We start from the raw sequence: 18,210 nt of genomic DNA on the forward strand, positions 1-18,210 counted from the left end.
AGACGCTTGAGTTTGGTTGTCGGTGCATCGCTGAAAACTTTCGTGCGATGCTTTTTTCAGAAAGCATGCCAATGAATCTCTGGCTATTAGGTAGATTTTCTTCATTCCAGAAAAACTCGCCTATAGTAAATATAATATTATAGGATCTATCTGCGTCTCGGCGAATGCCTGCTTTAAGGTATTACATCCGTTCACCTGATGCATTGCTGTGCCCTTTTCTCTATTTAGTTGGAAAACTCTCTACACCGCCGATTTTTAGTTGCAGTGGGGGCTCGTTGCTTGGGAGGGCATACGTTAATTTATAGTCATTCAAATCACACCGTTAAAATTATTATTGAAGCATATTTCACCCTTTGCAGGCATTTATGCTTAGCACTTTTCTTTTTTACAAGTTTGCACTGAGACTCTTTTACAATTATCGGCAATGATTGAAACACCATCCTTCGATGCAGTTTACTCTTCGCTCATACAGGTAGAGAGCGATCGTGGGTTGAGGCAAACGAGATTACAAGGTGTGGTAACTCTCCCTTACGGTTTTGCTTTGAAGGTCGCCGGCAACTTTAGGTCGTAATTTATTAACGTGACGACTGCAGCTTTCTATTTGCGGGCAGTGCCACTAAAGCAAGCCTTCCAAATGCATGATTCTCTACAGATCCTGACGCTAGCTGAAAACCTATCCATTGCGCGCCTCACCGTTTCACATTCTTATTTTTTTTCGAACAGCCATAAGTGTATTGAATTACCTGGAGCTTTATTGTGAACAGCATAGTAATTAATATATTTATAATATTATAGTAGCAGTACATATTCAAGTTATTTAAGGAACCACTTACATGTAAAACACGAAATGCGCCTGACGCTTTGCTTAATTTTTATGGTTTGTAATGTGAACTGTGATTTATTACTGTTTTTATTTCACACCTTTGTAAGCGGAGTTTTTTTGTTTTGTAATATTGCGTAATACAAGCACGTATTGTTGGTTAAAAACAATAAAATCTTGTGAAATTTGGTTCATCCCAAGTACTGGAAACATTCAAGCCTCTATGTGTCATTCATGCGATAATCCTGGATGGCATTAGCCGTACACGCAAGTCAATAAAATTAATTATCTCTATGACCATCCTGAATTGCTTTTGCTTTTCTTGCAGTTACAGTCTAACGCAAGCAGTCGACTATGGAGTACGCCAGCCGAATGGGTCGTGGACAGGGATGGTCGGCTCCCTCATGAGAGGGGTAAGGTCTGATTGGATTGAAAACGACAGTCTTTCTTCTAACTCGCAACAAAATATGCCAGAACTGAAGATCCTGGCGGGCTCATCGAAAGGTTTCCCGTCGCACCTTCAGCGATCTTGCACTCAAGGGTCGCTTAGAGACTTTCGCAAATCTCCGACAAAGAGCGAAGAACATGTAAATCTGCATCCGAGGTCACTACGTAGTACTTACACTTGGAATCTGTTTAATATTGGCTACCGGCGGCCATGTAGAATGGGTGTTAATAGCAGCGAAGAATTTTGTAATCAAGGAACTATCGACATACTAGTTACATTGCCTGTAAAGAGCTGGGCGCGTTATATAGAGGGGATAAAATAATCTGAGAACCCTCCTCTCCCTTCTCACCCAAACAAGACCATCACCACGTAAAGAACACTGCTTATCGACCTGTCTTCCTCATACCACAACCGCGCATATTTCGGACATTTCTATTCAAAAAAGAAAAAGAAAATTGTGGGGAGGCTTTTAAGCTCCGCCTTTAGGATTTAAGGCGGTAAAGCTATTGGCTTTCCTGGGCAGGTTCCTTGCGGGCCATCCTTAGCGCATATGAACTTTTTAAGTGTCCCAACAGTTAATGCATTAATTTGAGCCTATGGCTTACCTCACATACTCAGCAGCATACCGGCGTATGCGACCGTATTATGTGCAAGACCATGCGGCATATATCCCAAATCGACCAAGTTTTACGAAGGAGAAGGCCAAGGTGGCAGCTGCTGCTTACGCGGCTCTGAAATCGATTCACTGCGCCAGCTAAAAACAGCAACTGTAGTTAACAGCATCGTAAGATATAACCACCCCTTCCATATATCCCTTTTTCATACATCATCACTTACTACCAGAAATGCAACATTAGGAAACTTTAATCTACCGCCTACCCATAATGGGTATGGAGAACGACGGCTGTCTTTCATAGGTGCTAAGATATGGAACACTCTACCACAAGAAATAAAATACGCTCGAACTTTCGCGTCTACAGCTAAAACATTTTTTCAGCGCATGCATTATATGTGATACTAATACTGTGCACCGTTGGTATCTGATATATTACTGTAATTTAGCACGCACGATGTTTTTCTCTCTCTTTTTTTTTAAATGAAGCGATTGTTCCTTGTTCCGCTTGCTTTTTAGAATTTGTATTGATGTATACATCCTACTCCCCGCTTTTCCTAGTTTGTATTATGCATGTGACGAAGTGTCTGCATCATTGTATTTCATTTCTTGGAACCATAACTAGCCTATGGCTACGGGTCCAAACAGTGTTGGACACATCTTTATTGTATTTTCAAAAAAAAAAAAAAAATAAAGAAAAAAAAAGTGACCTCAGCCCGTCACACAGCCCTACACCCTATCGTGTTCTGCCACGTGAGCTGCTAGTTAACAGGTACAGTATGCATGCCCGTGATTTTTCGATCACAGCACCGACAACACCGACGCCTGAGGAGCTTCTAGAGTTCGTGGCCTTTAGCTCAATCGCTTTAAATAATTTTGCCTAGCTACAAGCCTACGTGTATCCTTGAATTCGCGAACCGCCTCATAAGGCCTTTAACTTTGAGGGCAGTGCACCTTTCTAGTGAGGGATATTACAATAGCACCATAGGAAAGGGAACACGTGACGGTAAGCATAGGGCCACTATAGTGCTTCACGCCCAAATATTAGGTGTTAAATGCAGTACACTTTAGTTGGTAGCATTGTTGCCAGAGAAAAGAATGAATGAAGATGCGTGTATCTCTGCGTTAAACTGCACATTTCATCTTCAAATTCAAAAGGTAAAAAAACAAAAACGCTATTGACTTACTGTTGTCAGTCGCTTCAGCACACGTAGGTTATTTTTAAAGAAAAAAAAAACATAGATGATGCTAACGGTGGTGGTAAGAATCGCTAAAAGCAGCAAATTATAGCGCGTAATCGTCCTCTCTAAAACACTGTAAAGACTGCTTTTACACCGTGGCCTTTCCATTCCTGTACAGGTGTGGCATGCATGTAAGAAGGTTCCTTTTTTTGCACGGTAACTTATCTTTCTTAGCGTTCAAAAGCTTCGCGTCATCTTACATATTTCCTTCTAAACGATATGGCCATTGAATGTTGAAGGAGAGTGTAAGTTCATCCTTTAATTAGGCATAAATGCTTTTTAGGTGAACCAAAGTGTTGCGACTGCTCTGCCTTAATTAATGTTCAGCTATGCTTATGTCAAAGCAGTGGGTAATGCAATAAGTCGAATTCTTCATCTAAATGCGTCCATCATCTTAACTTTACGAATACTTTGCAATGGCAACACTTTCTTTAGAGCGCAAATTTCTTTCAATCGCTGATCCTCCGCGTCAAACTCGTGCACTGCCTTACCCGCGGCTCACCTCCCGCAGGAGGCTGACGCTTCTATGTCATTCATGACTATCAACCATGAACGGTACGGAGTGGTGCGGTACGGTCCCTGCCTGGACGTCATCGGTTGCACCATCCTTACAAGCGCGCCTTCATCGGGATTCAACGCATTCGACTACATCCGCGCCTTTGACATCGAGGTATAGGAACCTTTTGCCATCGCCCTGCTTCGGCAAAGGGCTGAAAATTGTATATAGTTTAGGCATGTGGTCCGGCCTCTCTACGCTTCGATAGGACTACCTAAATCTCTGTATTAAATCTAAAGCTACCGTGATCCGCGATCCGCCACCGTGACGCCCTAGCGCGCGTCGGCGGGGCGCTCAAGCTGCTTGGTCCCGACGCGGCAGGTCTGTGTGCCGACATCCAGTATGTGGCGCCATCTATTGGCGTCACGGGGGATCTGGGCATGCGCAGTGGAACGCGCGGTGGCGGGTCACGGTAGCGGACCGCGGATCACGGTAAGCTAAAACTCTCTAATGCTTCGCAGGGAATAGACGACCACCTTTGCGGCCTCCGTACACAAACTATTCCTTTAGATACGGAGCACGTATCTGCATTGAGCATATGATGCAAGCTCTACGGGGCGTAATTTCTTAAAACTACAAAAGCAAATGGCGTCAGCGTCTAAGGGTGTCATAAAAGGGATACACAATCGAAAATTACGCAATGTTTAAAAAGAGTTCTTAATGTGTGATTATGCAAATATGAAGTCGTCGCGTGGAGTATATTTTAAAGGATGGATTTACATTTCACATTTTATAAGAAAACAGCAAGCCAGATTGACGAATGAGAGGCGAAGAGTGCATCGAAAATCAATTGTTGGACAATAAGCCAGCTGAGGTATTTTAAATGCACAGGGCTCACACTTGTATCTCATGAAACCCTGAAGGGTAAACCAATTTATTATATTCTTATTTTAAAATGCATGAAGCAATCAAGGAGTTCGGTTCTGATGGTCAAATATCTTTCTATTCACGGAAATAAAAGCAAGTAAGGGATTTTAGCTGTGAGGCATAACAAAATTTCAATGATGCACTTGTGTCCATACCTGCGAAAGTACGAAATAATTGCGAGTTCCGTGTCTAGTCCTGTTATGAGCTCGTTCAGCGTTTCGCTGCTTTCTCGACGGCTACAACCTTATTTTTATTTTTCTACCTTTTATTGTTATCTTATAACCATATTTATTTTTTTTATTTGTTCTGTTGCTTTTATTTTATAGTTTCCTTATTTTTATTCCTCTATTATCTGTGAAGAGATAGAAATGCATGTGGGCCATTTCATTCAGTGGCATTGCTATCGCTGCCCTTGATTGGCCCGAATGTCTACGGGCTGTCTTCGCCGCTGCTCTTCCAAATCATCATCATCATCATCATCATCATCATCATCATCATCATCATCATCATCATCATCATCATCATCATCATCAGCTGGACTATACCCACTGCAGGACGAAGGCCTCTCCCATATTCCTCCAATTAACCCGGTCGCGTGTTGCCAAACCATATCCTGTAGGCGCACAGGAGCAGACGACGCTCTCAGCGAGCTAAACGGCGATTGTTGCTGAAAAGTCTCTCTGAACGCAACCTAAAGGTAACATACACTCACTGTAAATGAAGATTGTTGCTAAAAGATGTGTCTGAACGCAACCTAAAGGTAAGATGCACTTACTGAAGGCAGGAAATAATTATGGTGAAGGTGATTGATTAGTGTAACCGTTCTCATAACGATTGTTACTGAAATGTGTCAGTGAACGCAACCTAAAGGTAATATACACTCACTGAAGGCAAATAAAAAAAAAATCAGAAAAAAATTACAACAGAAGAGCCGAACAGATGTTTCAGTGGCATCAGTGCAGATGTTGGTGGTATCAATCCAGTGCGCCACAAAAGCGACCGGAACAGCAGCCTTTAAATGCGCTATTATTCGTTCAGATAATATATCCGCAATTTGTCACTAGGTGGCGTTGCTCAGAGGCATCACGCGCTAGAGCGCCGTCTGCTCGAGTGCTCCTACGGGATATGGTTTGGTAATAAGCAACCCGGTCCCATGCTAGCTGCATCTACTTGACCCCTGCGAAATTAACCTCATCCGGCCACCTAGTCTTCTGCCGCCCTCCGTGGGGCTTTCCTTTCCCTGGAATACAGTTTGTTACCCTAAGCGACCATCTGGTATCCTCTCTTAGCACTACATGTCCTGCCCATGTCCATTTATTCTTCTTAATTTCCACTAGAATGTCGGTAACTTGAGTTATTTCTCTGACCCACTCTACACGCTTTCTATCTCTTTATGTTACCCCTACCATTTTTCGTTCCATAGCCCTCTGGGTTGTCCTCAACTTAAGTAGAACTCTCTTGGTTAGCCTCCACGTTTCAGCCCCATAGGTGAGTACAGGTAAGATGCAACTGTTATATACTTTCTTCGTGGGCGATACCGGTAAGCTAGTAGTCATAAATGCGCTCCATCCCAATCTTATTCTCCTTGTTATTTCCCTTTCATGGTGCGGATCTGCGGTTACTACCTGTACTATAAGTAGACATATTCGCCTACTATTTCCAGTGCTTCGCTACCTAACGTAAACTGCTGTTCCTTCCCGAGGCTGTTGAACATTACCTTAGTCTTCTGCATATTAATGTTCAAGCCTACCTTTCTACTTTTCCTGTCTAGGTCATCAATCATTCTTCGCAGTTCATCCCCTGAGTTACTTAGCAAGGCAATGTCATCAGTGAATCGCAGATTGTTGAGGTATTCTCCATCTACCATTATCCTTAACTGCTCCCCATTCCAAGTCTCTGAAGACTTCCTCTAAGCAAGCTGTGAATAGTACTGAGAAGGTCGTGTCTCCTTGCCTAACACCTTTCTTTATAGGAATTTTGATACTTTCTTTACGAAAAGCTGTCGTTGCTGTGCAGCCACTATATAGGTCTTTCCGGGAATGCTTGGGTCCCCCTTACCCATCGGATGATTGGGTACCCTGAACGGCTGGCGTGGAGGCTCGGTGCTCCGGCACCGGACCTTCACGCCACCGTCACGACACTGCCCGATCTGCTGATCTTTTGTGCGGCCGGATCTTTTGTATGCCAACGCAATTGCGACGCGTCTCCCATTTGCATTGACATTCCGAAGACTTGGTAAACCTGGAAGGGAAGAATATATATATATATATATGGTTTGGTTTGGTTTGTGGGGTTTAACGTCCCAAAGCGACTCAGGCTATGAGAGACGCCGTAGTGGAGGACTCCGGAAATTTCGACCACCTGGGGTTCTTTAACGTGCACTGACATCGCACAGCACACGGGCGCCTGGCTTTATATATATATATATATATATATATATATATATATATATATATATATATATATATATATATATATATATATATATATATATATATTCTTCCCTTCCCTACGGCGCGGTTAAGGTGTTCACAGAAACAAGTGTGACAGATACTGCGCCGTTCCTTTCCTGTGAGTCAGTTATTATTATTATTAGCGTTTGTGCGCTGTGCGATGTCAGTACACGTTAAAGATCTTCAGGTAGTCGAAATAACTGCACAGCTTTGCAATACGGCTCTTCTCTTTTTCTAAAACTTTATCCTTTTGCTCTTTCAATCCCACCTTCCTCCCTTCCTTACGGCGCGGTAAAGGGAGCACCTATACTTTGGTGTTGATACAGTGTCCACAGAAAATGTGCGACAGATACTGCACTTCTCCTTTAATATAAACCAATTCTTAAGCAACTTGTAATGCACCTGTGTACTGTGTGATGTCGGAACGTTGTTGTTATTATCGTAGAACGTCCGAGTTCTTTTGTATCGCATTCAGTTTTTTAACTCAAACCGCGGAATTGCACATGCGAGGTAGACACGGTCGGTGTCAAGCTTTCCTTATTTAGCGCAGCTACGGTATGCTTTTGCTCCAAAAAACCGCCACCGATAGCCTTCATCAATAAGTCACAGATAATTTAATTCGCAGTGCTGGATCGCGCTAGATCTGCTACTGACGCTGTTAAGATACCTCTTGAGCCGTTGCCGTTCTTGCTGTCCTGTTTTAAAATAGCGCATAGCTATGTATACGTCATCAATGTGCTTTTTTTTTTTTTCAGGTGTGGATCCTGATCTTCACCTTCCTCGTCATCATTTCCTGTTTGCTGGCTATGTGCGAATGGATGCCATCATCAATGCAAGGCGGGAAAAGTGGCGAACTTTTGCGGAAAGCTTACGCCTTCGGCTGGGATCTGCTAGGCCTGCTTTTGTCCGAAAGTAATGTAATAGTGAGAACAATGTCCGAAACTGCCCATACACCAGAGTACGTAAGCGGGCTGAGACAAGGAGATCACATTTTCCCACGGTCAGATTATACAAGCTATAGCTATAACATCAGGGATGTGGTTACCGACTGCGCCGTCCACATATAAATGCTGGCTTTTGCGAAGGTGTCAGGGAAAAGCGCATTTGTGGTGAGAATTTTGTCGAGCTAGTTTGTGAAGCACGCTGCGAAGAAGTTAACGTGATTGCTAGACGGGATGCTCTTTCAAAGGGATGCTCTCTAACAAAATGAAAACACGGAATAAGAGGCAAACATATCTCGTAAATATAGTTTAACCTAATCTCCACTAACCGAACTTAACGAGCAACTGCTGATATATTGCTGAGAAACTATCGGCGCTGCACAATTTTCCAAGGTCCAAATAGATTCCAAAACTTGCCGCATGTTTCTAGAATATCTCTAGGAGACTGGATATCGTTACAGTGATAACGGTGGTAGCGGTAGTAGCGGTAGTAGTAGTAGTAGTAGTAGTAGTAGTAGTAGTAGTAGTAGTAGTAGTAGTAGTAGTAGTAGTAGCAGTAGTAGTAGTTGTAGTACATTGTACTACTAAATTGTAGTAGTAGTAGTAGTAGTAGTGGTAGCGGTAGTAGTAGTAGTAGTGGTAGTGGTAATAGTAGTAGTAGTAGTAGCGGTAGTAGTGGTAGTATTAGTGGTAGTGGTAGTAGTAGTAGTAGTAGTAGTAGTGGTAGTGATGGTGGTGGTAGTGGTAGTAGTAGTAGTAGTAGTAGTAGTAGTAGTAGTAGTAGTAGTAGTAGTAGTAGTAGTAGTAGTAGTGGTAGTAGTAGTAGTAGCAGTAGTGGTGTAACCGGAAATTGGATGATGAATGGTACCAAGGCAGTTATCGTTTGAATGGGAGAAGACGCATGCTTTCATTGGAATCGCTATGGCAATGCACCACGCTTAGTGGTCTGAACCGGGTGCTGTCACGTACCATATTAACCCCCCCCCCCCCCAATTGTTGTAACGACAACCCAAACACACATGCACATAAGCCAGTGAGGAAATGGGAGTGAGGCAGCACTTGAAGAACAGCCTGTCTGTAAACTAAAAAAAAATAAGAACCGTGTTTAAATGGGCTGTCATATTAACAGAGCAAAGCCGGCACAAATTTGAAGCGTACATAACAGCGCTGTTGTGTCCTCTTTTGCTTTGTGGTGTCTTCACGCTATTAATACGGAAGGCCAAAACCGACTTGCGCAACATATAATTTTGCTTGAACGTGCATATATGTATATTGCTCATAAAATGTTTATTTCACTATGTCGGGAAAAATATTTCAAATATCCTCACTGTATATCACGCGCGTTACAATCCCGTACACAACCTGTGAGGTTCCTTCTCAAGTTTGGCGTAAAGCTGGGTTTCGAGATTTTGCCACATTGCTCTGTTTTCGTATTAATGGTGTAAAGGATTGTAGTTTTGGGGAATCTACTACAAAGATCCTCCACACCTCACCGTTTCTGCTAGTTTTGCAAATCACGTTCATCCCATGAAATGTTAGTGCACTATGGTATACATTCGGCCGGCAAATGCGGTTTAAACTCTCTGCCAAACATTGCCAAGATATATGAGTATAGAAAGATCTTCCGGGCATATAAGGTTATATTCGTGCCATAAAAAGAATAAAAAGACTCTGAGCAGTGCATCGAAATACTATAGATAACAGTAAAATAATATATTTCACAACCATTCGGCTCCTTAATCTAAGAATGACAATACTGTAATTTCTAAAATGACGCTTGCATCGCGACAAACTTCAAGCCACGCATTCTTGCCATACGGTGTCAACCATTACTTTCAAGTCCAGCGCGCGTACATGCCTTGACCAAACTTAACAGGTTAAAATATGCAAACCATTTACTGCCTACTTCTAAAAGCTTAAGCAATTAATTTTTGCTGAAGTATTTTTTACAGGTATTAAAACCCTTAAGCCACCGAACTAAAGCACTATGGCAGAGCAGTGTGACTGCTGTTCTGAACACTCAATCATAAACGCCATCAGGAGCTAGATAAGCAACCACTGGTGTGTGATTGTTGAGCAGCTGTCCTTCTATAGATCAAGCGTCTTGGATGAAGCACAGTTTGTGGTTGAGCTGGAAGGGTAATATTTGCGAGTTGAATACTGCGGGATTCGGGTATTCCGCCGCTGCGTCTGCACGGCCGCCACCTGCGTCCCGCAGTGTCTTCCTCTTTTTCTTTCTCCCCCCTCAGGTGGTGGAAAGGTGACAGGCGAACCCTCATTGGTTGGTGGTCTCTTCCCACCATAGAAACCGCAATACACAGCTAGTGTACCGCTCGTCATCATTGTAATATGACGGGGCTTCATCGCTAACAGCTTGATCTGTTTCAGGCTGTCCGAGACGCTACGGTCGCATGTCCCAGCAGATACTGCTCGCTGTGTGGCTGATGATGGTGGTTGTTTTGGCCAACTCGTTCGCCAGTCTCCTCAAGTCTCAGCAAGCTGTGGCAAACTTCGAACCGGACGTGGAGAGCATAGAAGACGTGGCGGAGAGACCGTACCTCACGCCTCTGATCCCGGCGGGGACGCACTATGAAAACTACGCGGAGGTAAAATGCCAAATATCGCGAATGACAGAGTATAACGCGACATATCAGTCATAAAGAAAACAATAAAAACTAAAATGAAAGAGACTAGTTTGGAAGTTTAAATTACCACAAAAAGCATCTTGTCAGCATTAGCATATAATCAGGCCAGTTATTACTCTTTTTGCAACATTAAATCTTTCTGAAATTGACGGCAAGTCTATTAATGGCGAACCACAATTAGGATGTAGCATTTCTTTCAAAGCGGAAATTTTTGCTACCCCCAATACGCGAAAATCTGGACGTCGGCGTGTGGACTCGATGGTACCTCAAACGACTTCAGGTGTCGACAGAAACAAGTGTGACAGATACTGCGCCTTTCCCTTCCTGTGAACTAATTATGGAAAGCAGGTGAACTTTGATGCACTCAACGGAATACTGGTTGTTTTCGACACTTTCTAATTTCTCTACTGCAGATTCTGCAGTGCTCTTGGAACTCTTTTTTTTTTCTATCCGCGCTCCGCGAAAACGAAGTGCATGTTTTAAGGAATTATTTAGATTCAAGTACTGAGTTCTGTTTGAATCATGACCCTATAACGCCTAGACTCACTAGGCACCCTGTTATTCGCGGAATCAAGCCGCTCCGAATGGGCGATTGGGAATCACCATTAGTTTCGACTTTATAATCTTAGTTGCAGTTTTACTTTTTTAAAGTAATATTGCCTGTCAGAACAGCCAGAATCAGTACGCTAGTCAGAATAATCACTATGAAGTCGCACTGCTTCTGAATCAAACAGTTACTCACCTCCCCCCTGGGCCGTTCATGTATTATGAAACAGGAGCGTTTTGTCTGCCCTTTTCAGCAGTGCCTCAGGCTTGCTTTCGCGTATTCCAGCAAAAATAGGCAAAGTATTGGACGCTGAGACTCATTTTAGGATTGTCGAACATGTCGAAAGGAAGGCAGAATGAGCAAAGTGCCACTGATCAGCGAATGCGAAAGTATCGAATTTCATAGTCCCGTAACTGCTCCCCAAGCCCCTTGATCCCTTACAAAGCAAACATGTGCAATCTGATACAAAATTGAGCAAAATAAGGACAAATATGATAGGAAAAGTCCAGAAATGTAGACTCGCGCTTTACATAGCTTTAATGTCTAAAGTTGGGCGATTTGAAACCTAATGCGAGTTGATTTATGATGTAGTAGCGCCAAAAACGAGGACCAATACGGGAGAACGACACAAAACGACATAACATCGGTCGCGTTGTGTCGTTCTCCCACCTTGGTACTCGTTTTTGGCGCTAACTACATCATCAATCACGTAATTTTATTGATGGAAATATTTTTTGTGTGTTTGATATAAAGTCGTGGTATCCTGACTTCGTCCATCAATCAAACATGGTGCTGGGCTAGTAAGTGAAACATACTCGGAGCGAAGACAGCGCAAAAAAGGAAAACTACAGAAGAGGACACGACACAAAAGAATGCTCCTTTGTGCCGTGTCCTCTTCTATGGTTATCTTTTTTGTCTTCGTTCCGAGTATGACTTCGTCCAGGCTAGCGTGAGCCAAAGTTGTGCAATCATTATGAGATGCATCGGAGCTCTGCACTGCCATGTGGTATTTGAGACACACAACAGCATGCTTTTATCCACGCTGGAATACATGCGGCATTAACGTTTGATAAGAAAACGCTTTTATTCTCTCCTTTTGGGCTTTAATCATCATTTTTTGTTTGGTCCTTGTGCCACGCAGCACACCAACTCGGAGGCAGTGAAAAAGGTGTGGGCGCTGTCGCGCCTCCGAAACGCTATGTACCCGATGCACGAGATCTTCGCTGACTCGAGACTGGCCAAAGTCGCCGAACGTCAGGCCGCGATCATCCTCGACCAGGGCTCCATGGTCGTCAATATGGCCGCTTACTGCAACCGCTATAACGTGCGCAATTTCGTTGTGGCTGCGCACCCTCTCGAGCAGTCTCCATATGGCTTCGCATTTTCCCGTCTTCTAGACGAAAGGATCTTCAGAGGAATCTACGTCAGGCAAGTACAGATATCTCACTACGCTTGGGCTGCTTTCCTGATGGCGCTGGAGAGAGGGTGAACAGATATAAAAAGACGAAAGTTGCTAAGAAGGATATCATGCTTCTTGGCTAGTATGCTGTGCAGGAAGGGCGATGGAGGTTTTCTCTTTTTCCACTTTCACTATCTTCTCCGTCCCTTCTCTTACGGCGCGGTTCAGGTGTCCACAGAAACAAGTGTGACAGATTCTGCGCCTTCCCCTTCCTGTGAAACAATGATTATTATTATTATTATTATTATTATTATTATTATTATTATTATTATTATTATTATTATTATTATTATTATTATTATTATTATTATTATTATGAAGTAAGGAACGATGCCAAGGATAATATGTGACAGGGGCAGATAAAGTGCATGCACAGCAGGATGCGCATATCACCATTAGTGGCATCCGAGGTATACAGACTCGAGCAGCAGCAGCAGCTCTCCTTGTATACTTTTGAACACGAAAGGTATACGCCATATCTGCCTCCAAAAATGGCGGTGAGCCCAAACGAGTTAAAGCCGACCGCTGGGTGAAGCCTGTGGCGCCGCCTAACAGAAAACTTAAGGGCAGATGGCTTGGTCGATATCAGCTTACTCGCAACGTATTTTCAAATGCCAGTCAGCACTTGGTAAACGCTGCAGTATGCCTTAACATCGACGTAATTTGCAGTGAACGAGTGCACTTATCCTACGCTCGCTCCAGTAAGGTAAGGTTGCCGTGCGTTCACATTTTAGAATGATATTCAATAAACATTGAAGGGTCGGCTGTAGTCTATTGCCGCACGCGAAAAATAATTACGCTCTCAGTGTACTGTGGCTGGGCACCGGTACATTTAGAGCTTGCTTGGTAAGCCAACTTGCAGGGTGAGACTACACTCGCTGAAGACACACCTATTCATTCGGGGAAAATATTAGAGTGTTAGACCAGCGTTTTATTTTAGACGGCAGCACTTGCAATTCAATGCAGTGTCAGGGCTAGAGACATTTCACTGCAGGTGCACTCGCTCTGTGCGAGTAGTTTTGCAATACAAAATGAGTGGCCAGATTTCCGACCGATTCAAGAATGCTAGAAAGTTACGCGCGCAGTGTTCTAGACGTATCAACGGCATGCTGTTGAGTCATCTTAGTCTTGACTTTGGCTTGTCTTCTGAGTCTGGCTTGCTCTGACTCTCTCTTTGTCTCTGACTCTGACTCTGGTTTGTCTTCTGTCATGATGCGTATTGGGGTCGATGTGTTGGGTACCATCTTTATTCGGTTCATTGTCTTTTTGTGTGGCCACAGGTATTCCTAATGTCTCCATTAGGTGTCCTCACGTTTTTGTTTGCCTGAGTGTCCAGTTGCGTGCTAAGTTGCACTTCTCGTAGCTCGTCGAAGCTGTTCGATGCACCAAGTGGCATTAGCTTTTAAGGCGAAAACCTTTAATGGCTCATGCTGTCGTGGACAAAATATGTCCCGCTTTTGCGGCGGCTCTGATTGGCCATCATAGAGGTCTCGATTGGCGTCATAGAGAACTCGACCAATCACAGAGCATCACCACAGTATGCGCGAATGCATGCCTTATATGACCATATGTCAATCAATGGTCAATTACTATTACACAATAATTAAAATGTAATTACTAATCTACGACTGAATAAATAATTAACTAATTAACTAATTTATGACTAATTAATATGCAATTGCCCGTGACTAATTAATTGATTAATTACTAATTAGTACCAGTTGCTTATTAGAATGCGGCACTCAGGCTTTCGCCTTTCACTACTTTAGTCGCTAAGTGCCTTGTAACTTTTTCAGTTGATGTTGACATCGGGAGTCTTAGCCCTGTATTGTAAGCTTTGCGTAGTATGGTGTCAATTTGTAGGACCTCTTAGTTGTTTAGTTCGTGGTAAAGTAGGCTGTAAGTAACCCTGCTTGTGACGAAGCTGTATATCGGTGTCTAAGTTTGTGCTGCTCTCTCATGCCCTTTTTGCAGCTGACTCTTTTGGTGACTTGATCGTTGTATCCTTAAGGGAGGCGATGGTTTTGCTACATTGTCCTTTATTTTGCAGCCACATTCCAAGTAATCTGACTTCCGTTTTCTCAGGTATTGTCTCATTTCCGAGTTTCAGGATGATTTGGGAGTCGTTTTTCCTTATGCCTTTCTTGGTTCATACCTATTCTGATTTTTCTTCCGAGCATGATAGTCCTCTGGCCTTGGCGCATTGTTCAGTTCAGTGTGGGTAAATAAATCGCTCTTTTCAGACGCTCTTGTTTCTCTGCTAGGGAGCCTGCGGTTGTCAATATTTTTATGTCGTCTGTGTACATTGCGTTGGCGATGTTTTCTATTTCATCGAGCTTATTTTCTGAGTCCTATCATCGGTACGTTGAATAATAGCAGTGATAATACTGAGCCTTGCGGCGTTCCCTTTTTAGGCGCCGTGTAGCTCTCAGATCTTACTTTTGCGATGTCTATCGTAGCCGTTCGGTCTGTCAAGAAGTCTTTGACATCGAGGGGGGGGGGGGGGGGGCTCTGTTTCCTTACTTTATATAATTGATACCTTGCATGATGGCGGCATGCACTACATTTTAACTATTTGCCTTGCCTCCTGAGCGATTATTTCGCATGAAGAAAACAATGGCATTATACGAGACAAACAAGACTGCAGCTGTGGGTGTACGCGAAAGGCAAATTCCTTCTCAGTAACAAGCGATGAAAACAAGGGAGACCTTGTGTGGCTTGTCGAAACTTCATAAAACAAAAATGAAAATTTTGTGTGTACTACGACGTAACATGCAAATACTGCTTCAGCCACTGAAGGGGCCGATTGATGGTATCGTGCCATACCTTTAAGGCATAGTTAAAGTGTCGCTCGAATTAGTTCTTTCCTGTTGTTTGTTTATCTACGTCTACCTTTGTACCTTGTGTACTCCCACCGATGCAAGCGGGGGTATACCGCTTGAGTGGAAATTGATACTTGTCTTTAATTAATTTTGTTGGTTCCTTCTTATTTTATAGATTGTCGATGATTCTGATGACGTCACACCTTCACATAAAGCATATACCATAAAAGCTTGTGTTGTGCTCATATTTAGGCGTCACAACTGATCAAGCGCAGATCTGGTTATGCTAGAAAATGAAAAACGCCTAGAAGCCGACTGCAGCTAAGTTGACAGGAAACGTTCCAGTTTATGGAGACACTCATATGGTGACGATATTCGCTCGTTCGTTGCAGGTTCCGTCGGCTCTATGAAAGCGGCCTTTTCGCCAAATGGATGGATGACAGCAAAGGCGACTGGGAGCAATGCATCCAGTCGGACCGTATGACGGTGAACACCATCCGCCTCGAGGACGTCCTGCCTTTCTTCCTGCTCTGGGGGTTCATGTGCGCCCTGGCTCTTTGCGCCTTCTTGGGCGAGCTTGTTTGCGGCAGAGTGCTCCGTGTGCAAGCTCAGCTGGCCACGCACTCACTTGGTCAACGCTAAACGACGACATTTGTCCTTTCCGCGAGCACAACCCAAGTAGTTGTAGGACACGGTTCAGACCATATATGAACTGCTGTCTTTTTTACTGCAGTTCTTTAGTCTGGCACCCACCAGTTTTCCCTTGCCGATATAGTAGAGGGTATACACACAGCACATATGCTTCAGGTTAGTTTTATTGCCCCCGTAGGAGCGGCTGCCTCCGAGGCATGCTTGTTGCCTTAGGCTTTTGTGTCAAGCCGGTAGCACCTGAACAGACGAGTTGATCATAAAACCCATCGCTTTTTTTCCTCTACCAACACCACTTGCATACGGATTCAACTTCTGAATAGGTCGTGATCGAGTGACATCTCTCGGAGGCTAAGGCTGTGAGGGAAGTACAACTTGTGTTCGGGCTAGTTGGTCAATTGCTTTTATGATAATGGGAGATTGAAGAGGTGTGCGTGAGTTTGACTTCTCGAATAAACGTGAAAAAGTGTGGAGCACATGAACCGACGTCTCTTGTTGGGCACCGCCACTGAGAACCACCACTGGGCAAAAATTGACTCGTAGGTCCTGACCACCGAAGGACCATTCTTTCCTCTAGATCAGCCACATTTCACAGTATCTTAAGAAAACGCTTTCAGGGCAATACGTGCTATGCTTGGATTACCATGTTGCACCAAATGCAGTTAGTAGTCCTTGGTACAATAGGTAAAATGATGATTAAATGTTTCCAGTACACAGAATAGGTTCACGAGCTGCGTAGTGAAATATTTACTACGTCCCCGAAGTTGAAAAGTTTTGTGGAAAACGAAGGGCACTCGTACTAGCATCTGAGTAGCATCTGAGTAACTTCGTAGCTTCGTAGGCACCTTGAAAACAAACCACATGACCTCGGATCTTTTCACGATACCCGCAGCTTCTCCTTGTTCTTCTCTTAACAATGGTCTCGTATAGGAAACCTTGTATTCTTCTTGTTATTATGCGTTATGGGGCAAACGTCCCCAGGGCGTATAAGTACCAACGACAGAGCATTGCTTTGATGTTGGTTCCTAGTTCCAGACCAATCTTTTGTAAGTGATTATGTAAAAGTTGGATTTCGTGGTCCAAGTAAAATGGGGCGGTCGTTTTCGTAAAACGCATGTACACATCAAGATCACCACTAGCGCGTCCTGGAATCGTTTTTACATTTTATGTCTAAAAGTACACGTGTGCTCCCCTTTTATCTAAGTGGAATAAGAACTGTTTAATGCAGCGCTCTCCCAATAATAGCCATTCGTTACAGAGCCAGGTGGGCAAGAGAGTTCTCCTTGCCCTAATACATTAAACGTACGCATAAGTGCACGCTGTGAACCGAGCTGCAGAGTAGGAGTAGGCCGATGTTGGTATATGTGAACTTGAAATGCAGAGTCATGCCAGCCTATTAAGTATCAGCCCACAAGCTTTTGCACTATTAAAGTGACTGCCCGGTGTGTGGTATTCGTGTCCTTATGGTTGCTTACAGCTATGCTTTTGTGGAATAATGTGCACATTATTTACATCATCTGTGCGTCATTGGTGGCGTGACGACCGCTTTCAAGCGATCGAAGAGTGCCCGCATTGTTGTGCTTCACCGGAACTGTGCGATGTGAGGCATCTGTTGTGGACCTGTCCAGCTAAGGCATCCGTGAGACAGTGCTACCTACGAAAAGTAGGTCCGCGGTGGGACTTTGACTGTGAATACAGGAAGTTGACGCCAAACAATCGGTTTATCGGCAACGTATGCGATTATTTAAGGGAGACCTGTGTACACTCCTTCTTCTAGCTTCCTCCTACACCCCGCTACCTTTTCACTATGCGTGATGGCAAACTTCTCGATTAAAAAAAAAGTACATTATTCCACGAAAGAATAGCCATAAGCAGCCATAAGGGCACGAATACCAGACACCGGAAAGTCAGTTTAAAAGTGCAAAAACTTGCGGGCTGATACTTAATAGGCTGGCATGACTCTGCATTCTTTCAACAGATATACAGTACATGTAAGTAACTGCTAAGGCAAGAGCGGAATAGTGTAGGAATGCTCTTGTGGTACCTCGCTTGACAGAGTTTCAACAGCGGTGCATGTATACATCCAACAAAGTCCGATGCAGCCCAATAAATTATAAGAATTAAATGCTAAAATTTCAAGCCTGATCTAG

General features: G+C 43.6%; 1 protein-coding gene across 1 annotated transcript in view; it reads left to right on the forward strand.

Annotated features, from left to right (window-relative positions):
- Nucleotides 1-16,054, forward strand: part of LOC146191404 (putative glutamate receptor) — a 24,467-nt gene extending 8,413 nt beyond the window's left edge. Inside the window, exons 3-8 of the mRNA XM_084600319.1 lie at nt 1,149-1,233; nt 3,634-3,792; nt 7,754-7,910; nt 10,328-10,545; nt 12,273-12,559; nt 15,805-16,054. Of these exons, the coding sequence (XP_084456445.1) occupies nt 1,149-1,233; nt 3,634-3,792; nt 7,754-7,910; nt 10,328-10,545; nt 12,273-12,559; nt 15,805-16,054 (1,156 nt within the window). The remainder of the gene's footprint in view (nt 1-1,148; nt 1,234-3,633; nt 3,793-7,753; nt 7,911-10,327; nt 10,546-12,272; nt 12,560-15,804) is intronic.
- Nucleotides 16,055-18,210: the final 2,156 nt, after the last annotated feature.

Source organism: Amblyomma maculatum, chromosome 4 (genome assembly GCF_055883805.1).
Source record: "Amblyomma maculatum isolate TAMU_Amacu chromosome 4, ASM5588380v1, whole genome shotgun sequence".
NCBI classification, from domain to species: Eukaryota; Metazoa; Arthropoda; class Arachnida; order Ixodida; family Ixodidae; genus Amblyomma; species Amblyomma maculatum.